Source organism: Dermacentor silvarum, chromosome 1 (genome assembly GCF_013339745.2).
Source record: "Dermacentor silvarum isolate Dsil-2018 chromosome 1, BIME_Dsil_1.4, whole genome shotgun sequence".
NCBI classification, from domain to species: Eukaryota; Metazoa; Arthropoda; class Arachnida; order Ixodida; family Ixodidae; genus Dermacentor; species Dermacentor silvarum.
Genome location: NC_051154.1, coordinates 307,741,558 through 307,766,021, shown reverse-complemented (window position 1 = coordinate 307,766,021; position 24,464 = coordinate 307,741,558). Strand labels below are relative to the sequence as shown.

The 24,464-nt window shown below is 49.0% G+C and overlaps 1 protein-coding gene across 1 annotated transcript; it reads left to right on the top strand.

The window, feature by feature from the left end:
- The first annotated feature begins 11,492 nt into the window (after positions 1–11,492).
- Positions 11,493–24,186, top strand: LOC125942237 (uncharacterized). The gene is made up of 3 exons (XM_049660407.1): positions 11,493–11,566; positions 17,957–18,251; positions 23,684–24,186. The coding sequence occupies exons 1-3, from the start codon at positions 11,539–11,541 to the stop codon at positions 24,039–24,041; spliced, it is 681 nt and encodes a 226-aa protein (XP_049516364.1). The 5' UTR covers positions 11,493–11,538; the 3' UTR covers positions 24,042–24,186.
- The last annotated feature ends 278 nt before the right edge of the window (positions 24,187–24,464 follow it).

Sequence of the window (24,464 nt, the reverse complement as noted above, 5' to 3'; positions counted from 1 at the left end):
TTTTTTTGGGGGGGGGGGGGGGGGGGGCGGGGAAGGGGGCAGTTCATCACGTCTTCTGATAAATACACGCTGTGGACGAAGTACTCGCTAAACAGAGACGATGGCAAAAGTTTTTAAATTCCGGGGAAAAATACATGAGATTGGATTTTTTAAAAAGTTGGGGAAACTAATCTCTTCGTTAAACCTCGTTTCTCTATATCTACGTTCGACTGCATATGCAACGAAGCCAATATATTTGGCTTCCATCCTATGTTTCTCTGGCTATGGCAACCTGCTACTAAAGTGGGGAAAGATGCAACAAATAATTGAGCCTGATACAAAATCTGATCCAAAACACTCTTGACAATTCCCACCACTGTATATGCAGATGAAGTATGTACAGCATGCTAAAGCTGAATGAACGTTCCTCGTATACCTGTATGCCTGGTCATCTTTTTCCACCGTGAGGAAGTTTTGTAAAATAAATAACTGAAGGTCAACATACTTGTTAGAGAAGCATGCGCCAACAAAACATTTATTGCTGCTATTTCAAACACCTTGCTCTCTACGGCACGTTCGGGACGCCATCGGGCCTGACTTGCGGTCAGGCCGGGTCGGATCGGGTAGGAGAAATTTTTTTTTTTCGATCTAAGGTCGGGCTCGGGCGGGTAAGCTTCTATCACGGCCCGTGCAGTGCTCTACTTCTGTATTGAAGAAGGCAGGGAAGGAAGACCGCTTGCAGCCGCGAGTCGAGGCTAAGGATGAGACCCGTTGCGGTGATGTCGCCTGCTTGCGGCAATTTCTTTTATCGCCTCCAATATTCTTTATTCTTTTATTCAAACAAAACTCGCAGCGCCATTGGCATTGTTGCGAGGGGCATAATACAGAATAAAAAAAATCAACCGAGTTTTGGCTCACAACCTCAGCCGGCTACAAATTCCACTCCGATATGGTCCTCGGAAAGAAAGAAAACTTAACAAGGTTAGTCCTGGGGGCATACTCCCGAACTTTGAACACATGGTCTCTTCGGGTGGTTAAGTAATATGGGGGACGCAGATATGACAAGGCCTTGTTTCTAGTTTGCTTATTATATATAGTGTAAAAGAGCTGCAGACGAAGATTCTTGCGGCGTTCGCTTACAGGAGTCCATCCTAGATTTCTTTTAATTCTGTTGCACTATCAAACCCATTATACCGCCCCAGGACATACCTTGCAGCACTAGACTGTATGCGTTCCAACGCTTTAATTCGTACAGAATGGGACGGATAGCACACAGGGCAAGCGTACTCAAGTAATGACCTTATGTAGCCTTTGTATGCAGCCTCTTTCACGTAACGTCAAAGAGGCTGACGTTACGCCATCTTTGACGTCACTTCCCACGTACTTGAGATTCCTTCGAAGGAAACCAAGTGAAGCTCCGGCCTTGCGCACAATGCAGTCAATGTGCTCGGACCATGATCCATCCTCAGATAAAGTCACTCCGAGATACTTATACGAAGATTCCTGCCGAACAACTTGATTATCAAGATAGTAGCGATACCGCAGTTTATCAACGTTTTTGTGAAGCTGACATGCACGCATTTCTTATTGTTCAAATTCATTCTGTTTAAACTGCACCACATTTTCATACGATGGAGATCTTCCTGCAGCTGTATGCAATCCGCCCCACTGTCCACATTACAGTACAGTGCAGAATCATCAGCGAACCGACGTACACTTGACTTGATTTCATTAGAGATATCATTAATAAAAATAAGGAACAGCAAAAGTCCGATTTGAAAAATACTTCCGTAAAACGCTCCCTAGACGGCATCCTTACAAGTTCGAGTATATATAACCAAAATTTGCAATAGGGGAGGAACCCTTTAAAGGGAAGATGATACATGCTACCCCACCCCCTCCGCCCACTTTACAAAGATTCAGTATCTATCTATCTATCTATCTATCTAATCTATCTGTTTCGAGTGGAGGCGCTCTTCATTCCGCCCTGTTGAAAATTTTGTTATACACTGACAGCAGTAAGACGCCACCCAGAGAGCGCTGTCGAGCTCATAAATTTTCTCGCAGGGCCGAGTAATGAGGTAGATGCGGGGCAAATAAAATGTTTCATGGCAGTGCGTCGGAGAGGCAAGCGTTCCTCCCGGCATAAACTTCTTTCTCTTGATCTTGATCAGTGTCCCGAAGCGAGATTCCTCTTATCATATATACAACCGCAGAAGAGCGAGAGCTCCTCCCCCTGGCAGGGCGGCCTCTCATAGATGCAGAACTAAGTGGCAGCGTGGCGTGTGGAGTCTTCTAGCGCACGGGAAAGCATGGAGTTTGCTCTAGAGCGGCCCAAGTCTCGTCATCATTTTTTGAAGCCTAGAGAACGCTGGCAAAAGCTCTATCAAAAGCCCGTAGTCATTCTATCATAGCAGCCAAAACACAGGCAAGAATGAACGAGGAACGCAGGACAATGTGGCGAACACCTGAGACGACGGGACAACAGATGTAAGAACATGATAGATGCGCTGTCCTGTTCGCATCTTTCTGCTCCCGTCGCCGGCGCTGTTCGCTGCGTTGAACGTAAGCCAACTTACCTATAAACCGTTTTATCGACAGGAGCCGCCATTTTGCGATCAAAGTGTCGTCTATCGGCCTGGTGCCATACAGGTATGTAGGGTGTGGTATGTGGTATCGTCAACAGCGAACGCGCTGTTGACGATGCGTGGCATATTTTCGCGTTTTCCTGAGGGGTCTGAACAAGTTTTTGCTATTGGGAAACTTCTTAGCGAGTTGTTACTAAGCTTTGAGCTTCGATACAGCCGCAATTTCGAACGGCGACGGGCATAGAGGGCGTGCAACAGCTCTGCCCGCGATCGAAATAGGAGTCGAGTAGAATCTGAAGATTGTCGATACGATAGCATACGTGCAGCGTGTTACTGAATGTATAGATTTGAACGTGGCTTATGCAACTTCTATTCCAAGCAAAATGTTGTTCGCTAGAGTAGAGTGACGCGCAATGTTCATTTTATCAAAAAACCATGTCCACGGCCAAAGTTTTAGCACGAACAAGAGTTCCGATAGCAGTCAAGTTCAGTTCTAGTGCATGGCTACCGACGGCGCACAGCGAACCTGCCCGGCCGCGCTGGCATCGCAGCTGTAGGCGGCGCCGCATATCAGCATGTTTTCTTCTTCGTGTGAAATAATTGCGAAGATAGGGCACAGCGGCAAGAACGACAACAAAACATTGCTCCTTGGAAGCCTTGGTGGTTGGTTCAGAAGCGCCGTCAGCTACAGATTCGAAGTGAATCGGAAATAGCGACGATATCGTTGGCGTGCGTCCAGCGGCGGTGAGCCTGCCGGTGATGCCAGAGCGTAGCCGCGACCACTCCTCTTTCGCTGAATGGCCACGTCGCTTCGTCACAAAGAGAACTCTGTGTGACAAGCAGATCTCACGGTTTGCCAGCAAGACCGCCGTCGGCCGGCGGACCGCGAACTGCAAACGGCATGCGGCGAGTTGCCGTGTCGCTAACGGGGACGCGCCTTCCATTCTGGCGCCGTGAACACCATATTGACACGTATACATGTTTATCTTTCACCGGTGGCCGCTTTCCACCGGCTAACAAATGTTAAACGTTATCGCTCGGCGCAGGACGCGCCTGTATCGGAAGTTTCTAGAACATTATCGATGCTTCTTTCCATTGCCTGTTTTCACCGACGCTTCTGTTATCTGATTGCATGACTGACGCGAATTGTCTAGAACTTTCTGGAAGACACGCGGGCATCAGGGATTAATCTAGAACCTTCGATGACTCAGGTATAAAAGCCGACGCGTTTCGCCGCTGATGAGATTTTCGACGATCGCCGACTGTGTTCGCCGCTATCGTTGTGCTTTGAGTGTACCTTGCTTTTGTGGGCACAGGTTCGCCCAATAAACAACCCGTTTCGTCGTACACTGTTTTACGACTGTTTTCTTCAGCGTCACTACTACGTGACATCTGGTGGAGGTGCCTTTGTGTCCATGCAGCGGAAGCCCCCGCAAAGCCGCGACCCAAGCCCGAAACCGGAGGACGAGACCAACGTCGCCAAGGACCAGCGAGCTAGCCGTAGGCAGCAAGGACTTTTGCCAGAATACGGACTTCTTCCCGAGAAGACCACATCGATCAAGGCCAAGTCAACGACCACAATGGCAGCCCCAGCGTCCCCCATCCTGCTGCAGCAACCTCGGGAGCCACCGACCTTCCGTGGATCATCAGCTGAAGACCCTGAAACATGGCTGGAGACGACGAGAGGGACCGGGAGAAGACTGCCTTTATAACACCAGACGGACTGTTCGAGTTCAAGGTCATGCCGTTTGGTCTTTGCTCGGCACCTGCGACTTTCCAACGCGTCATGGATACAGTACTGGCAGGCTTGAAGTGGCAGACTTGCCTCGTCTATTTGGACGACGTCGTTGTGTTTGCCTCAAGCTTCGAAGAACACCTGCGGCGCCTTGAAACAGTTCTTCAAGCAATCAAAACCTCCGGACTCACCTTAAAGCCCGAAAAGTGCCGCTTCGCATATGAGGAGCTCTTGTTTTTGGGCCACGTCATCAACAAGTCTGGAGTGCGCCCCGACCCTCAGAAAACTGCGGCATTCTCCAACTTTCCTCCGCCCGCTGACAAGAAGGCAGTGCGTAGGTTTCTTGGACTGTGCGCCTATTACAGGCGCTTCGTCAAGAATTTCTCACGGATCGCTGAGCCACTGACGTATCTCACGAAGGCCGACGTCGAGTTCAAGTGGGAGACGCCGCAAGTCGAAGCATTCGAAGAACTGAAGCGACGCCTGCAATCGCCGCCAATACTTGCGCATTTCGACGAAAACGCCGATACGGAAGTCCACACCGACGCAAGCAGCGTAGGACTCGGCGCCGTGCTTGTGCAGAGGACTGACGGACTAGAAAGGGTTGTAAGTTACGCTAGCCGGTCGCTATCGAAGGCAGAAGCAAATTATTCCACAACAGAAAAGGAGTGCCTCGCCATCATCTGGGCTACATCAAAGTTTCGCCCCTACCTCTATGGCAGGCCCTTTAATGTTGTGAGCGACCACCACGCCTTGTGTTGGCTAGCTAACTTGAAGGATCCTTCAGGTCGCCTCGCACGCTGGAGCCTGAGACTTCAAGCATTCGACATCACCGTCGTTTACAAGTCCGGGCGAAAGCACTCTGACGCCGATTGTTTGTCTCGCGCCCCCGTCGAACCGCCGCCACAAGACGACCAGGATGACGACACTTTCTTGGGACCCATCAGTGCCGACGAATTCGCCGAACAACAACGAGCCGACCCGGAACTAAGGAGCCTTGTAGACGACTACCTGGAAGGCAAGACCGTCATTGTGCCGAAGGTGTTCAGGCGAGGATTGGCGTCGTTTTTCTTGCAAAACGACATTCTCCTAAAGAAGAACTTCTCGCCTCTCCGAGCCAACTACCTCCTCGTGGTACCCTCAGCATTGCGTTCAGAGGTTCTGCAAGCTCTCCATGACGACCCAACGGCTGGACATCTCGGTTTTTCACGCACTCTCGCGAGGATACAAGAAAAATACTACTGGCCTCACCTCTCTGCCGACGTCGCCCATTACGTAAGGACATGCCGAGACTGTCAGCGACGCAAAACACCGCCGACAAGGCCAGCCGGACTTCTACAGCCAATCGAGCCACCTCGCCGACCGTTCCAGCAGATCGGGATGGACTTACTGGGGCCTTTTCCGACGTCGACGTCCGGGAATAAATGGATCGTCGTCGCTACGGACTACCTCACCCGCTACGCTGAAACAAAAGCCTTGCCCAAAGGCAGTGCCGCCGAGGTAGCCCGATTCCTCGTTGAGAACATCCTCCTGCGTCACGGCGCCCCAGAAGTCCTCATCACCGACAGAGGCACGGCCTTTACGGCAGAACTAACTCAAGCCATTCTGCGGTACAGCCAGACAAGCCATCGCCGCACCACCGCCTACCACCCGCAGACGAATGGCCTTACCGAGCGCCTAAATAAGACCATCGCCGACATGCTGGCAATGTACGTCGACGTCGAACACAAGACGTGGGATGCCATCCTTCCGTACGTGACCTTCGCATACAACACGGCCGTGCAAGAAACGACGCACATGACGCCGTTCAACCTGGTCTACGGAAGGAACCCGGCAACGACGCTTGACGCTATGCTACCAGACGTCGCTGACGAAGAAAATCTCGACGTTGCCACTTATTTGCAGCGTGCCGAAGAAGGTCGACAGCTCGCCCGCCTGCGCATCAAGAACCAGCAGAGGACCGACAGCCGACACTACAATCTACGACGACGCTACGTCGAGTACCAGCCCGGCGACCGTGTTTGGGTCTGGACTCCGATTCGCCGACGAGGACTTAGCGAGAAACTGTTGCGTCGCTATTTCGGACCCTACAAGATTATCCGACGTATTGGCGCACTGGACTATGAGGTCGTGCCAGACGGCATTTCGCAATCACAGCGTCGCCGGGCACGACCTGAAGTCATCCATGTGGTGCGTCTTAAACCTTTCTACGCCCGCTGACGAACTTAGGTACTTTGTTACTTTTTTTTCTTTATTACGCGTGGTTTTGTTTATATACGCTTTCACATTTGTTTGTAGCATCGGGACGATGCTTTTTAAGGGGAGGGTATTGACACGTATACATGTTTATCTTTCACCGGTGGCCGCTTTCCACCGGCTAACAAATGTTAAACGTTATCGCTCGGCGCAGGACGCGCCTGTATCGGAAGTTTCTAGAACATTATCGATGCTTCTTTCCATTGCCTGTTTTCACCGACGCTTCTGTTATCTGATTGCATGACTGACGCGAATTGTCTAGAACTTTCTGGAAGACACGCGGGCATCAGGGATTAATCTAGAACCTTCGATGACTCAGGTATAAAAGCCGACGCGTTTCGCCGCTGATGAGATTTTCGACGATCGCCGACTGTGTTCGCCGCTATCGTTGTGCTTTGAGTGTACCTTGCTTTTGTGGGCACAGGTTCGCCCAATAAACAACCCGTTTCGTCGTACACTGTTTTACGACTGTTTTCTTCAGCGTCACTTTCTACAGCGAGTCGCTCTATTTGAAACCGTACCGATACATGATCGGCGGTATAGGCTTGCATCTCCTGGTGCGTGGCTCTGATGCAGTTTTCTGCCCAGGACACTTCCTGACAGTCTTCATAAAAAAGCCTTAAAGACGAAAACGAAAGGAACACATACGACAGGCTGGGCGCTGAACTTCCATCTAGTGTTTATTTAAACCGATCCCTATTTGATGCTGTGCGCATCAGGTACATCATGCACGCATCATCATGCAAAAGATTGTATGAGTCAATCAGTACAAATCAATCAGGTATGTAGACACGTGAACGGATTGACTTTACAATCTTAGGTATGAACTGATTGACTTGTACAATCTTTTGCATGATGATGCTTGCATGATGTACCTGATGCGCAGAGCCTAAAATAGGTGATCGTTTGAAATAAACGCTAGTTACAAGCTCAGCGCTCAACCTGCCGTATGTGTTCCTTTCGTGTTCGTATTACGCCCGTTTTTATGAACACTGTCAAGATTACCCACTCGTCCAAACTAAGTAATTGTTCTCACACTTGTTCACAAGTAAATTCGTCCTCGAACATCCTAGCCTCTTCACTGTTTTCATTATTCAGACTGAGAGAAACGAAAACGAAAAACAGGCCGTCCTCGATAAGCGCACAGTATCGTGAAACGTAAAAACAACGTGCTTTCCAAGGTCAATCTAAATAGGTCGCGAAGCTTCTAACGAAAAGCGGTTCAGAACAAATTGGCACCGACAGCGGTGGTTATCGAATCAGCGATTGAAGCGCGACTTTGTGAGGAGGTAAGAAAAATTGGGAAAAGAAAAAAAAGCGTTATTTAATTAAAACGAGACACAGTTAGAATCATTCAAGGAAAATAAAATTCCTAATCAATTTTATATATGCATGACGAGAAAAGAAAGGAGAGCTGTATTTTTCTTCATCAATTTCAATGAATACCTCTTTTCAGCGCCCATCAAAAGAGTGGGCGCCGCTATAAACTTGCAATGCGAGGCAGCACTTGAATTGTGCCGACAGGCGAGCTCGTAAAGGCCACCTGTCACGCCCCCTCACAAGTTTTGCTGTTTTGCTTGTAGACGTTTGTCTCAATTTGGTGGCGCAGGTAGTTTCATCGTTCCTTAACCTGGCCAGTCAAAAATGGTGAGCTAAGTCCGCTAGGTAATTGTTTACGTTAGCTGTTTTCGTTCGACTGCGCTGGCCTAGGGGCTCGGCGTCCGACGATGGGACAAGCACTCTACACCCAAAGCTTTCGTCGGCCTGCAAAGAAAGTATGTTCTGTGCGAGGATGCGATTTGATCACCCGTACGGCTGACCTTTTATTGCATCGTTTTTTGCGCTGAAAGCTCGAAACGCCTATCAAGTCGAATGACGAGGCATTTGAATATACAGACCCGTCGCGGTGGCTCAGTTAGCTAAGGCGTTGCGCTGCTGAGCACGAGATCGCGGGATGGAATCACGGCCGCGGCGGCCGCATTTCGAGGGAGGCGAAATGAAAAAAAAAAAAAAAGCGCCCGTGTGCTTGCGTTGTAGTGCATGGTAAAGAACCCCAGGTGGTCAAAATTAATCCGGAGCCCTCCACTACGGCGTGCCTCATAATCAGAAATGGTTTTGGCACGTAAAACCCCAGAAAGAAGACAGAAGAATTTGCATATACAGCTCTAATGGCAGGTCAGCAAAACAAACTTCGCGCCTTTCAGAAGAAAATGGCGTCACTTCTGTTTTTGACGGATATGGTGTCACATTATTTTTTCTTCCACCGGAAGTGTTCCCTCGTCACACAGATAGCGCTAAACCCCACGACCCGCTAAAATCCCTATATAATAAAAGTACCGTCATCCTTTGAACAACGCCGCTTCTGTCTCTCCTGTATCTTCCTCCAATTGGAGGATGTAAGCACGCGCTTTCACTTCTTTATTCCTCCAATTGGAGGATGTAAGCACGCGCTTTGACTTCTTTATATTTTTTTTTCGCTTCAGAGAGATGTTGAAAGTCACTCTGCGCAGCCGCAGTCGCCGGCGGCGGCGGCGCGCGCCCGGCCTGAAAGCTTCAACGGGGGCTTTCGAGCAGCGCCACCGTCGACTTGATTTCGCATAAAAGAGGTAAAGAAAAAAACAAGCGCTTTAGGAGAGGATACGGCGGAGGAAAGAGTAGATGGCGGTACTTTGACTATATAGGGATTTTACGACCCGCCGATGAACCGCCATGTTTTGAACGTATGGGCTTCTATGGAAGCTTCGCTACCAGGTATATTTACCTTGTGCTTTCTGCGGCCCCGCGTTCTTTTGGGATTTGCTGCGCTTTCTCACTTACAGCGCTGAGGGCCGTTTTTCACGAGCGACCCCTGGGCATCGCTGGTCCCTTATCGCCTAGAGCTCGTCAATAGGACTACCGACACAGGAGTTTTAACGGAAATCCTGCATTTTGGTCGCTATTTCTTGTCTTTGTCTCTTTAGCTGCATTGGTGCAACGTCTGCAAGCGCAAGCGAAGAACCAGCCCGTCTTTCAGTATAAGCTTTAGCTCAGCGGCCGAATAAATTTTTGCTGAGAGTGAACTGGATTTCGAATTTCGCCGAAATTCAGCCTCGGCCACTCGATGGAAGCAAATGGCCGTGATTAAGCGGTGTGGTGCCTTCTGGTCTGTGACGTGCAGAATGCATTTTTGAAGCCATTGAGGTGATGAGGAAATCAGATGGGCCGAGAAGAAGCTAGTGTGGACTTTGAAACTTCTGCTGATTTTGACGCGTTAAACAGCGACCCGCCGGGGTGGCTCAGTCAGCTAAGGCGTTGCCCTGCTGAGGACGAGGTAGCGGGATCGAATCCCGGCCCCGGCGGCCACATTTCGATGGAGGCGAAATGCAAAAACGCTCCTGTGCTTGCGTTGTAGTGCACGTTAAAGAACCCAATGTGGTCAAATTTAATCCGGAGCCCTCCATCACGGCGTGCCTCATAATGAGAACGGGTTTTGGCACTAAACATTCCAGAAAGAAGGAGACCAGAAAGAAGACGTGTTAAACAGCGCAGCATCTTGCTCAGAGAGTGTAACCGCGTCATCTACTCACCGAAATTCCGTGGTCTGACTGTGCAAATCTGGTAACTTTGGTAACAAGTTTCCGGTAACTCCGGAAACTTTGAGCCATGGATCTTTAACGTGCCCCCAATGCACTGCTCACGGGTACATTTGCATTTTGGTATTATATCCTTCCGTATTATATCGCAAGGGCATTACATCCTTTCGAGCTCGTGCGTAGTAGCCGAACGCCATAGCCGCTAAGCGACCACGCTAGCCTGCTTGTTCGAGAAATATACACGTATGTGTTGCAATGAATAATAATTTTAAATCACATGCTGTAGAAGGAATTTAATTTTATTTACCTTTCGTAGCACTGTTCCTGTTTAAGTCCACAGCTTGCAATAGTCGGTTCCCCGCAGAGCAACAACGTCTTGCAAAAGCCATGTTGCAAGCGAGGAACTCTCGCATGCCCCACCTACCGCGACATTATAGTATTGGTAGAGTGGTCCATCGCACAGAAGTCGTGCCATTTACACGACACTTGTAAATAGTGCAATGTGCACGATTATAGCGGCACCATCTGCTATTTTAAAATTTAAGGTATATGATTGCATATTAAATACGACCCTTTATTTCAATCGCAGCCGCTCCGTTTAACTACTGCATGGCGAGCAGCCAACATCTACACCAACCTCTGGCTTGAGGCGAAGACGTTCCAGGAGTCCCTTTTCCTGGCCGTGACCCACCAACTACATTTTCAGCTAGGTTCATTCCTCTACATATCCTACGACGGCCAGGTTGTGCACATCTCACCGGGCACAGCCATACTGCGTCACGTCAAAGCAGGGTTTCGTCGCGCCATCGTCTTGCGCGCCGTCGCGACATTGGTCCCGAACTATAATACCGTCCGTAAACTCTCCTATGCGGTCGACCACGTCATAGCCGACAGCCAACTCGTTGATGCGATAGTGAACCTGGACGATGTTGTGTTCAACCAGACGGATACTTTTCCTCCCGTGGAAATCGCGCTGACTGAGTTGGACTCGTCCAAGTGGAATTGGACTGAAGTGTTCACTGCGCAGTCTTCCGTACAACCGATGGCTTTGCCTATTAAAGCACGCGTCACAAACATCGCCGGTGTGCGGGCCATCTTGGACTCGCTGTCCAGTCAAGAGGACGTAAGGGCGACCAAGATCTACCTGATGCTGGTACCGTTCGCCAAGTACTTCGAGCTAGAAGAGCGGGCGAGAGTGCACCGTCGTCTGCCCAGGGACGACATCAGAAACGAGCTCTGCGTTACGGCGGTGGAGACGATGTTCGGCGATGTCTACCAGCGATGGATGACGACCGAGTTGGCAGGCTCAGACTCTGGCGCCGAACTGAGGCATATGCTCTCCGGCGTGCAGACGGCGGCCGACAAGGTGCTAGAGATAACCAGAGGTGTCATCCTAGACTACGACAAGATGGTCGCGGCCACCTACCCGACGCGAAGTGAGTATTTTGCGTTTTTACAAACATTGCCATGCAGACAGTCCTCGACGCTATTGCACCGGAAAACGCGTAGAAGAAAATATAATGTAGCAATTGTAGCAGGAATGGCGGAAAGTTGAACGCGAGTGGAATTTCCTGCGTTATAAGGATAAATACTTTTATTACGATAGCAATGATATGGACACTCCAGGCGCATTTCTGCCATCGGCGTCGGCGTCGCCCTAATGTTCCGTGCAAAGTCCAAGGGCGATAACATCGTCGCCGTGCGCCGTATCCTGCACGTGCGAGTGAAAGCGTGCGAGGGTAAGCCGATGATGGTCGGATGGTGACTCAATCTAGCGCGCGCAATGGGGGAAAGCGGGGAGGAAGCGCGCCGTCTTCCGTCGCGCGCAAAGCAGCGGGGAAAGAGGCGGAAGGGAGGGGCGAGGGATGTACTCTGGTGGCGCTTGCGTTTGGCGCGGTCGCGCGAGCCCTTTCTTGAAAGCGATCTGCGATGAGGACAGAGTGCGTCGAATACTCATAGCTTCATGTGCGCTGTGTTCTCGCCTCTTAGTTCATATTGAAGCGAAAGGCAGCATGAAGGTCAATTCACTCGCTGCTTCTGCCACGCTTTCTCAATCTGGCGTTTTGACAGCGAGTGTGCGCGGTCATCGAGTGAGATATTCTCATGTTACCTTGTGTGCGCGTGACGCCATGCTTGTTAATTTAGTAAGCGAAAGTTTACTAGATTATACGGCCGATAAAACTACTACCCTTACTTGGTATAGCTCTCTACAAATTTGCTTTCGCATCGATGCTTCAGCTTTCGGACGAAACTGCGACTTCTTGTAGACAAAAGCCTATTTCTTTCTTTCTTTGCCTTCTTTAGCGCTGTGTTCGTTACGCCTGCAGGCTTTGGTATTCTGATCAGCAAAACCTAAAATACTCCGTGGAAAGCATACAAAATCGCGCTGCCAACTTTATCGTCGCTAACTATCGTCACCTTAGCAGCGTCACAGTGATGAAGGAAAATTTGCATCTGCCTTTGCTAAGCCACCGAACGCGCTCCTTTCGTCTGAAGTTTTGTTGCGATTACAAATATATGGACACTTCAAGCGGATTTCTGCCGTCGTCGTCGCCGTCCCCATGAGGTTCCCTATAAAGTATAAGGCCAACTTCACACTGGGGAATCCGGCGTCTACAGTGAACGAAATTCTCCTGCCACCGATATTCGCGTCGTTCACACTGCTTGCCCACTGCGCCGCCGGAATGCGACAAAGCGCCATCTGCACTGTAAAGCGCTAACCTCCAAGCAAGCGCGGGAATACCCGGATGTTCCCGCGACTCGAAACTGCGCTGTTATCTCCGCTCGCGTAGAGTTCGTGTGTTTTTATTTTGCGCCTCATTGCTGCATGAAACGACGATCAAGCCTGAGCAAGAAGAGGCAGTACCGCTAGGCCTGTTAGCAAGCACCTTTCTGGCGATGCATGACGCGCAGAAGCATTCGCCGAAGAGGCGACGCCAGCGAGGGTGTTGGGTTCGTCCGGCTCTGCAAGAGCGCGCAAAGCTTGGTCACGCCACTTAACTACAACTCCTTCTGCGAGATCGCGGCGTGGTGTACTACCGAGAGTAAGTTGAAATGTATTGTTATTCGTGGCAACAATTAATTACGGGAAATCGGATACCTCGATGTGGCCTCGACTCGGCCGCCATCTTGAAATTTCTTACTCGCGCTCCGATTGATCCGCGGTGAGGGAATCCAGCGGTAGCTGCCGCAAAAATCGGTCCGAGACCGATCGGCGCGAGAAGGGCTATTCCGGCGGATCTCGCCGCCACCGAACTGGGTTCCACGCAGCTCAAGATGCCGAATCTCTCAGTGTGAACGCGCCCTAAGGGCAACTAAATCGTCGCCGCGCGCCGTATTCTGTATGTGTGAGTGAAAGTGCTAGAGGCACGCGCACTTTCAGGAAGAGCGAGCGCACGGTGGAGAGCAACCACAACCGTCGCGCGAAAGGCCGTGGGAGGATGGGAGGATGGGAGAAAGGGAGGGAGGGAGGGACGGCAGCTACGTTGTGCTGCGGCACCAACGGCGCAAGGGGAATTGGCGACAGTCTCGCATGCGGAAGGAGGAAAGCGGGAAGGCAGCGCGGGAAGGAGGGGGTGCGGCGCTTACTTTGCCCGCAACTGCGTACTTGTACTTTGCGCGGCGGTGCGGCGGTGTCCCGGCGGTGGCTCGAACCGTATATTGAAAGCGATCTGCAGACGGCTCATAGCTTTGTATGCGCTGTGCTTTGCCCGCTCAGTTTCTGTCGAAGCGATAGACCGTACCAACCTTCGCTTGCTGCGGCAGCTGCGCTTGCTCAAGGCCAGCGTTTTGACAGTGGTTGTCTGCGGTCGTCAAGTGGGATCTATTCATGTTTGTAATTCAGTTAGTACGCGAAAATTTGCAAGTTTATACAGTCTATGAACATACTATCCTTACTCCGTATAGCTTTCTACAAATTTGCTATCGCAATTGATAGTTCGCCTTTCGGGTACAACTGCGACTTTTTTAACCTAAGTGTAGAAATAAATTAGAGAAAGAAAGTGCACAACAAAACAACTTGCCACCGGTGGGAGTCACACAAACAACACACACACAAAAAAAAGAAAATTAATTAAAAGTTCGTACGTCTTAAGTAAGCAGGGCATCTTGTACAAGATCTTGCTTTTGTGTAACAAATACTGTTGGGCAGAGCCGATGCTGCTGGAGCAAGTGCCTGTGTGAACATAACAATGCAAGGCGAATTACGGAAGAGTATTTGGCAAGGAGCTGCAGAGAGTGTGGCTGCAGGTACCCTTGCTCTGTCATGATTGTAGTCGCAGAAATGGTCCTTAAAATACTGAAGGGCAATGAGAAAGTCAAGCCGCTAGTGGGAAGGCTGTAGGTTGTCCCTTACATGCACATAGTTGCTCATTCATTTAAATTGCCTAATGAAAAATAATTTAGAACCTTGTGCGTGCTCGCCAAAGTCACCAGCCATGCAGGATTGGGGACAATGAATTGCTCCAGCAAACCCGCCGTGTTTCCACATGGTGTAAAACACGCTTCGTTTCGAAAAGACTACTTTTTAATAGCTGTTGGGAAGTCAAAATGTGAACCCGTAACAGTGCGCCATGCTGACTCAAGTTTTTCAACTACGGCCAACGAAGCATAGGTGAAATTATTTGTAGTTTTTAACTAAATGTAGAAATAAATTAAACAGAAATGAAAGTGGACAACAAAACAACATGCCACCGGTGGGAGTCAGACAGACAACACACACAAAAAATAAAATAAATTAAACGTTTGTGCGTCTGAAGCAAACACGGCATCTTGTACAATATCTTGCTTTTGTGTAACAAATACTGTTGGGTAGAGCAGATGCTGATGGAGCAAGTGCCTGTGTGAACAAAACAATGCAAGGCGAATGATGGAAGAGTATTTGGCAATGCACTGCAGAGAGTGTGGCGGCAGACCAAACTATCGTGGCTGTGTAATCTATGCAGTAATGGCTATTGCACAAGGAAAAATTCAAGTAGCGAGATGGGGCAACGTGGCAATGTGTAAGTATGCCATCAACTGCTCTCACTGATAAAGAAATTTGAATGTGGCAGGCGCTTTTATTATGACAGAGAATCGCTGGATCTATGTGGCCTGACAAGGGGACAACCTTGCTTCTGTAAATTCAGTTAGAAGTCAGCATTGGCAGCGCTGCTTCTTGTTTCAATTTACGCTTTATGTACATTCCTTGTCGACACTTGGTTGTACTAAAGAATTTGTGGAACAGCCGTCCGACTTACCCGAGTTTATCATTGTAAATGTGCAGAAGGTCCAATATGGTTATACACAATAAGAAACAGGGCTTTCAGCGTACATTTTAATGCCTCTAGACACTTCCCGCCAACAGCCATTTTGGAATGACTGAGTGACTTCAGGGAATAAGAGACCAGCACTGTGTTGCCTGTTTTCACACAGTTCAAGACCAGATCAAAATTAAGTCATTCTTCACACGCTCCGGCAGCCAAAAGGTGCAGCAAGGGTGTCACCTTTAAATTGTGCCCGCATTTCCATCACTTGCGCTATAAAAGGTAGCCAGACGCATATGTAAAGCAGAATGAGGCATGCTGGCTATGACGCAATTTCAGCTCCTGGAATCAGTTCCAGTGTTTGCAGCTCACAAAAGCATGGCCTTCAAGATTGACTTCGATTATCAGAGGGAGCCGTTTCCGAGGGTGCCAAATCATTCGTCAACACGCGGTGTTGCCAGACAGCTGTCGGCTTAACTGCGACATAGAGAGCTTAAGTAATCGTTTTAGTACCGTATTTTCCAGTGTATAAGACGCAACGTTGTACAAGACGCACCCCAGCTTTTTGTAGGATTTGAAGAAAAAAAATGTCACAGTTTCGCCCTAAGGGCGAAGCAATGAATGCGATAGCAACACAGCAATGTCATACGAAGTAAGGTGAGCGGCTTTGGTAGCAATATGAATTGTAGTAAACATGAGCTGATTAAGTAAGCAGGTGTGCTGCGGCGTAAGTAGACCGACATGAAGAGAGACTCGACGACCACGAGAAGGCGCGTGTGAAACGGTGGTGTTGATGAGAAGCGCTTCCCGTGGGCAGCGCGTGCGAAGGGACACACCTGTAGCGCTGCACTGCCGATCCGGGCAGCATTGCGTGTGTAGCGTGCGTTGGAAAATATGGCCCGACTATTACGAACTGAATGAACAAGCGTGGTGTGAGCGCGCACAAACACGAAGAGATCACACTGAATGACAGCAGACAACGACTGTCAAAACGCTGGCAGCAAGCATACGCCGCAGCGGGCGAAGGTACGTGCGGTCTATCGCTTCAACGGAAACTGAGCGGCGAATGCCGTGTGGAGATAAGAGACGGTGCGAGCGAGCGACGAGCGCGGTTGTTGGCAGAGAAGTGCGCCCCCCCCCCCCCCTTGCTCCCTCCGGCGCTGGCTTCCTGCTTCCTTGCTTGCGCGTGGGAGATTGAGTGCGTTCGCTCTCCGTGATAGCGCGCGTCCCCGCACGCTTCCTCTCAGGCATACGGCGCGCGGCGAAGATTTTATCTATAGGGAACCTCACGGCGACGGCGACGGCGACGACGACGGCGACGCCGACGGCAGAAATCCGGTTCAAGTGTCCATATAATTGCTATCGCAATAAAATTTGTATGTAAGACGCACCTATATTTACTCCCCTGCAGCAAATAAACTTCATTACGTTTGGTTGCATAAACTTGCCGTGCTTACCAATTAACTACTCAGACAACATAGCCTCTAAGAACACTTGCAAAGCGCCAAATTCGCAGCGGAAAATTTCGACTACCACGCATTATCAAACATTCCGCATAAATGCCGGAGAAACATTTTATTTATTGAAAACCTTCAAAGTCTTCGTCTTCCGACGCGCCGTCGGAAAGTTCGGCAAGTTCTGCCGGTAGCATCGCTGGGGCATCTCCTTGGGCATCCCCTTCGTCGCTGCTTCCACCGTGCTCGGGCGCTGAATAATCTAGTAGGCCTGCATTGCGAAAACCTGCAGTGAGTGTAGCCACCGAAACCGCGCTCCAGGCATCGCAGACTCACTTCGAAACTTCCCTGAACTTACTGCGCGCGTGCCCGTCGGGCCACTAAGCTCCGCAAGGCTCCTGGGGTAGGCCATAACCCGTAAACACAACCACATCTTCCAAACCATGCCAATACTATTGAAAGGACACAGCATGTCTGTTATAGAACCTCATCAATCAAGGCCAAGTTGTTACGCCATCTTCCACCCGCCGTGGTGGTGTAGTGGCTATGGCGTTCCGCTACTAAGCCCGAGGGTGCGTGATGGACTCCCGGCCACGGCAGCCGCATTTCGATGGAGGTGAAATGCAAACCACCCGTATACCGTGAATTGGGTTCTCCTTAAAGAACCCTATGTGGTCAACATTATTTCGGAGGCCTCTCACTACGGTGTTCCTAATAATGAAATCGTGGTTTTGCTAAGTAAAACCTTCAAATTTAATTTAACGACATGTTTAGGAATCTAATATCTCTACAGAAATGTGCCGCGGCACGTTGAACCCTTAGCATCATGATACTATTACGATATCATCGAACGATGTTCAAGAGACGAGCCTCCGCGAGAACGACGATGATGTGTGGCTGTGCTCTCGGTGCGAGCGAGTGTGGGCCTGGCTCTGTGGTTCCAGTGTAAATAGCCTGTAAATAGCCTCTTTCGTCTGTGTCCTTCCACACGTAACAATGTGTTCGTCATTTGCTAAAGTTCGCGCGCAAGAATGAAACTTGATGAGTCCCAGTAATAGTTGAGCGTTTAGAATACCTGTAGGTGACACCCAGGAGGGACTTACAGCCTGTTTAATTTCTCTTGTTACAGTGTATCCTCTCGACAACGACACGATACCAAGCGTGGAGGCCCATTACGGGTCGGACTTCGTGGCCAACGCTGTCCGCTTCGCGGCTGGCGGTGGCAGTACCGCAAGACCTTTGCTGGACTTTGACGCGCTGTCGGCTGACTGGAGTGACCGAGAAGTGGCTCAACGCTTGCTGATACCCGACTTCTACTACGCGCACACGGCGCAGGTCGTGCTCAACTACGGCACTGTCGGGTACTACTTGGCCAGACAAGCCTTTCGGGCAGGATCGCCGTTGCATTGCGCTGGGAACGACAGGTAACGCGAACCTGGAAAGGATCAGGTGGAAGGTTATTCATCCAGTAGAAGTTGTGAGTAGGGTGCACTGTTTTCGGTTTTTGGTTTCCCGAAATTTGGCGTACTTTCTTTTAGATTTATTTCCGTCTCGAAAATTCCTCCTTTTTCGGTGAATGCATTTTCCGTATGAACTTTCACCGGTTTTTTTCGGTGGATACTTTTTGGCAGCAAGCTGACCGTGTGTGTGCGTGTGTGTTTTTCTGTGGATATCTGGATGACTAGTTTTGTAGACTGAAACATGCTGCAAGAAAGTAGTTTCCCCTCTTTAACGCCGCACTTCTAGTTAATGCATTGGATGACAAGATTTTTCGAGAAACAGTTAATGATGATGATTTATTGGCATTCCCTTTGAAACGTCGCCTAGCCTGCTTCCCCGTTGAAAATAGTCAACTAGCCTGCTTGAGGTGGTCACGTATGTTATCAATGCTTTTTCTTCTAGCGTTCTTGTATACATCTCTTTAACCTTCGTTATCTTCCTTGTACTGCTGCCTATGCCTGTAATGGATCCTATCGTATCAGTAGTCTCTTCCCTGCTTTTTTTTTTCACCAATACTGTGAACGTCTCTTGCTTATTTCGTCTGCCGACCGGTTGGTACTTCCGTCTACTTTGAATCCAAGTGCTTTGGGAAGTTGTACGTTAAGTACTGGTCTCGCTGGATGAATCCCTTCGTATTACAGTACGATGTGCTGAGTGGTTTCTGGATGTTTGCTGCAGCATACACATGACCTCATCTAATGAAGAATATTTGCTTCAGTATGATTTTGTCCTTTGGCAACCAACTCGAGCCCCAAATAGCAAGGCCCTTTCCTTCGTGTTATCGTACAGATTTTCCCTTCTAACTTTTTTGCTCATTCTTGTAAATCGCGATTGTCTATTTCGTTTCCATTCTTTGCATCCAATTCGCTGTTTGTTTCTCTCACTTTCTTTCTGATTACGCCTGGTTGTCTACACTTTTAATTACCTTGTACTTGGTTGCCAGCCTTCTGGACCTCTTCCTCCATTCTGTCTCCACGCTTTTAGGTACAGATACTTCTGCACTTTAGCCGCCCATTTATTTTGATCCATCTTCATGAGTCTTTCTTCAAAACTAATTTTGCAGTTTGGCAAGGGCACAGCGCCATACGGCGGTGTGACTATGCAGAAATAAGAGATCACTTCATATTCTCGCTCAAATGTTATGAGGCTATATTCCTAATCTTATGCGGGTAAATACCTTTAAAGAATTTTTAAAAATGACCACCTAGACACATTCCCTCGTCACCATGGTGAAATTGTTCGCCCTACACAGTGGCCGCTGTGCAAAGGCTGGACGTGTCTTGGCCAGGCTTTCCTCGAACTCTGCTCGTACAACCCCTCCACCCTCCCTCTGGCCCTTTTTTACAGCTTCTATTTGTTGTCACAGGGGCTGGATAAACGGATACAAATAAGAACAAAATAACGATGAATTGGGTATCACAGTGACACCTGACGATGAGTTTGCGAGTGTTCTGACGTCAAAAGGTATGTGGGCTCACAGCTTCCCGGCAAACGCCGTTCTGGCTGTTTGGTAAATTTGCTTTCATTTACATTTTTCTTGCAAAAGAGAATTCTGAAAAAAAAAAGAAAAATGAAATCGGGCTACTGTCTTGATATTTTCTTTTTTTAGAAAACGAGGTCTTCTCTGTCGCTTCAGATCGATTTGGCGTCCATCAGATCAGGGTTTCTGGCCACTATTGTCTCCTAAATTTGAAGATTGTGGGCCATCTCGAGCACGTATGACAACAAAACATTTTCCAGGTGTGCTTTGCTATTGTCTAAGAGACGCGAAGGCGAAAGCCTTTAAAAGCCCTCTGTAATTCCCGTTAATCCGCCTTCATCCACATCAATCCACCTTAATTGAGCCTAATCCAACCTAATCCTCCTTAATACACCTTACTACCCGTTAAGCGACCTTAATCCACCGTAATCCACCACAATCTACCTTAATCCTCCTTCATCCACTTTATCGATCCTAATCGACCCTAATGCACCCTAATCGACCCTAATGCACCTTAATCAACCTTAATCCACGCAAATATACCCTAACCCACGTTAATTCACCTTAATCCCAATCATTAATCAATCATAATAAACTTTGCTAATCATTATTCACCTCTTATACATGGCTGGACATGCTTTGGTTCGGTTCTGGCCTTGCTTGGGTCACGTGACTTTCTGTAACTCACAACGCGACCTAAAAAGGTGTACAAAAGAAGCTTGAAACGCGAAAGACGCACCATATATGTTAGCTTAAAGCTATCTACAGTGTCCAAATATTACGTAATTAGCACAAGCAGGCTGAAAGTAAACTCGGATGATTTAGAGGGGCCGATACTGAAAATTCCGCAGTCAAGAATGTGGGACCATCCCGAAGGTATTCCAGCCTGAAAAAACCACATGGTACAGGTAGTCCAGCCTGAACAAACCAAATGTTGCACTAATGCACCCCAGAAGAGCTTGTCCTCGATGTCAACCGTTGTCAAGTCTCCTTTCTTTTCCCTTTTTTTAGCTTTAAACCAAAAGCTCTAAATCTTAGCTATAAAAGCCAGCCACTTTACCATTCACGGGTTGTGTACATTACATGAGAACTTTTACGGCCCTTCAATCAGCGCTTAGTCGACAGTTCTTGACTGTCGACTCTACGGTGCCGTCAAAGAAACTGCCGGCCTCCTATCCGCCCTTATTCCATCCGCGGTGCCCAGCCCATACAAGTCTTCGGAAATGCATCAGACGACATCAGGCTCGCACGTCAAGGCTGCCCTTTTTCTCTGTGATTTATTTTTCCTTACACGCTGACTATACGCTACCGTGCGCAAGTGTTTCACTCAAAGTGTTTGGGTCGGCACCTCGCGTCTCGGCTAAAACCATTAACGAAATAGCGCTTGCCTGGCTGACATACGCCACTAGGGCATGGGCGCCGGCATCGTGGCGCCAAGAGCGATGTGATTGGTAAGGGAACTGAACAAAAACAAAAAAAGAATCAAAGACAAAAGCAAATTCTAGCTTCCACAGAAAGGGCTGCAGTTCTTAGGCGTAGTTCATCATTACTACATATAGCCAGCTGCAACTTTAAACAAAGGCACTCTCCAGGTATTTGTGTAGTGTAAATGTGCGAGGCCAATCAGCGTCGATCATTGGACCTCTCCTATCATCGTAAGTGTTCTCTAAATTGACGCGTTGCAGAAGTGTGTTACCATATAAGGACTCATCACAGTTAAAGAGTAAAATAAATTCTGGGGTTATACGTGCCAAAACTACGATCACATTAGGAGGATTAATTTTGACCACCTGGGATTCTTTAATGCGCCCAGTGCACGGGCGTTTTTACATTCCTCCCCCATCGAATGCGACTCGTGCTTAGCAGCGCAAGGCCAAAGCCAGGTGCATGCACTAAGCAACCACGGCGGTTGCGCTTTGCAGTTTAAGATCGTTTATTTTCAACAGAAAACATAACGCTTCACATGGCACGTCTTTAGCCGATGCGAGCATCAGTGCAGCCCATCATCACGCCATCGTCACCCAGCAATCTGACCCCAACTCTCCTTTCTTTGCCGTTCCCACGCTGGCGCTTGACGAATGCTTGTCCAAGCGTCTGCTTATAAGCACTGTGATCTCATCCATTGCTATCGGAGCTGAAACGAGGCGGCTATCAAGCGAGCGACACCTATGACCAGCGGAACCCCATGCACGCCGCTTTCGCGACACGAAACCCGCCACCACATGCCGTCACACGAGAGCAGTAAATATTTCAGCCGCACACGGGCGTAAGTTCTTCACACGCCGCGACGATTACCAGCGTCTGTGCTAGTCGGCTCCGTTTCCCGTTGTCATCGTTCCCCGTGCCCGCGCGACATCTACGTGCGCTTGAGCAGCATTTCCTCTCCACCATCCCCGCCGTCTCCTTAATGGCGACTTATAGTAGACGAGAACTTGATGCGCAACACCGTTTCTTTAAACCAAGCTGTCACATCTACGTACATAGGCGCCCACCGTTTTTGCAGGTATATGCTGCGTGGCCAGGGGGACACTTGCAGCAAGAAACATTTGAAGAGTAACATGGCCTAAATAAACAAAATATGCAAATTCTTTGTGTCACTAATAAATTTACGACACATGTTGCAATTGCGAAACTCGGCCTGAATTCACAAAACGTCTTACGCTGTAATTTTTCGTAAGAAATAATTTTATTCAATCCAGATGCCAGACATATCATTAGTGAAGGCGGCCAGCCAATGGCAAAGCGAACTTATGAAAGACAAGCTTTGTGAATCTGGCCCCGGATGCCTAGGAATATTGCAGTCGGTTAACCAGACGGTTATTAGAAAATCTATAACTATAGCACCACTTACTAAATACCCGTCCCGAGAATATGCTAAGAAATGCCTCGGCATTTCTGTTAAGATCGTCCTGAACTATTAGAGGCATACTTTTAGGAAGCTGCTAACTGGAACGCCGATTTATTTCGTAACATATTTTAATGTCGCGTAGATCTGAACTGATGCCAGTCTTAGGATTTGTGATAAGCAGACATGACTTCACCACTAATCAATTTCGCAATTCCATACGCCCTCAAGTTAATAATTAGAAAAGTAAATTAGCAAATTTTACCTCATTACCAAAGTTATCTTTCAAATCTTCCTTGCGGCTAATGTCACCCTAGCCACGCAGCCTATCTGCAAAAACGGCAGAAGCCTAGATGTGACAGAAAGAGATGTTCCGCATAAAACGAAACACGACAATGATGGCGGGAACATCCGCACTGAAACGGGGTGGTGAGACATGTCATGGACCTCGTTATTCTAACTTTTCTGGTGTATCGAAGCCCTTAAATCTTCTCACAAATTTACTCTATTTCACAAAATAGAATGTTCACTTCATGCACTTTCTCCCTTCCCCTAAGCTAGCAATCTCCCAGCAGTATATTTTGTATACTCTTCGCGTATGCAAAGTGCCATATTGCAGAATATAACGACTATCTTATCGGAAGGCTATAGCCGCGCTTGTATGATTGCGATAGTGGGCATTGCATTGCAATTCCAGCGCATGGCTTCAATGAAAACCGTGGTAAACCCTAAGCAATGCGAATCGTATTAGTACGGCAGACTAGGGTAGGGCTGGGGTAGGGACAGGTAAATCGCCTCACGTAGTAGAAGACAAGCCCCAAAGGGGGCACACTTTTCTTAGTACTCCAAAGGCGAATGGCACGGCACCGGACAGTGCAAGAGAAGTCTATATGGAAGGGCTCGATCGAACATGGCGCCCCGTATAAAATGATCGGACAATTTGCGTTTGGCACTTCGGTAACCACAAGCCGCCTTCATGCGGCATCATGCCGCCAGTCTTTCGCTTCCGTAACAACATTCTTTCGACGCAGCCACGGCAACTCCTCAGCGGTATGGGACTTGACTGCACACACGCGCTGCCTGGCGACCTACGTGAAGCACACCTCCGGCATCGAAATGTCTGGGGACGAGCCGTGGTGGCGGGACGCAGTCCAGGCTCGTTGGGCCGTCGAGGTCTCGTTCAGGGCGGCCGCGTTCCGAGACGCCAAGATCGCGCAGGAGAGGTCGCTCAAGCAGCTCTTCTTCCTCCGCTTTGGCCACACATTCTGCGCAATGCCCCGCCGCAGCCAGCGGGACACGGCCGCGACGGCGTGTCGCGTGGCCACCATGACACTGCCCGCGTTCGCCGGAGCGTTCGGGTGCCCCGTCATGGTGGGCATCGGGTGCTGACCACACGGTGACTGTATGGTACAAAGAGTAAAACGAGAGTTACTTGCAGTCTAGCAGTTCGGCTTTGCAGTGCGCGCGAGTTTCTTTTAAAATGTGCAACATGCCGAAAGGGTTGGTGAATTATTTTCCTCACTACTTAGTGATTGCTGCCCATTAAATGAAAAAAAAAAGTACGCCGTTTTTTTTTCTTCTTACACGCTTACAATGAGCCTGAGCATTCGATGCGTAGCAATAGCTTTACTCGAATGGGAGATATATATATATATATATATTGTGACGGGGCGATATCGCGATCGTGGAGCGAACCGTGGATACCGAGGGAACGATGTCGGGGCCCCGGAAGCGGATGTAGGGCTGACAACGGCGCAAGCAGCGTGAACCCCGAGATTCGCGAGTTCGTTTCGCACGATGGCTTGGACGAGT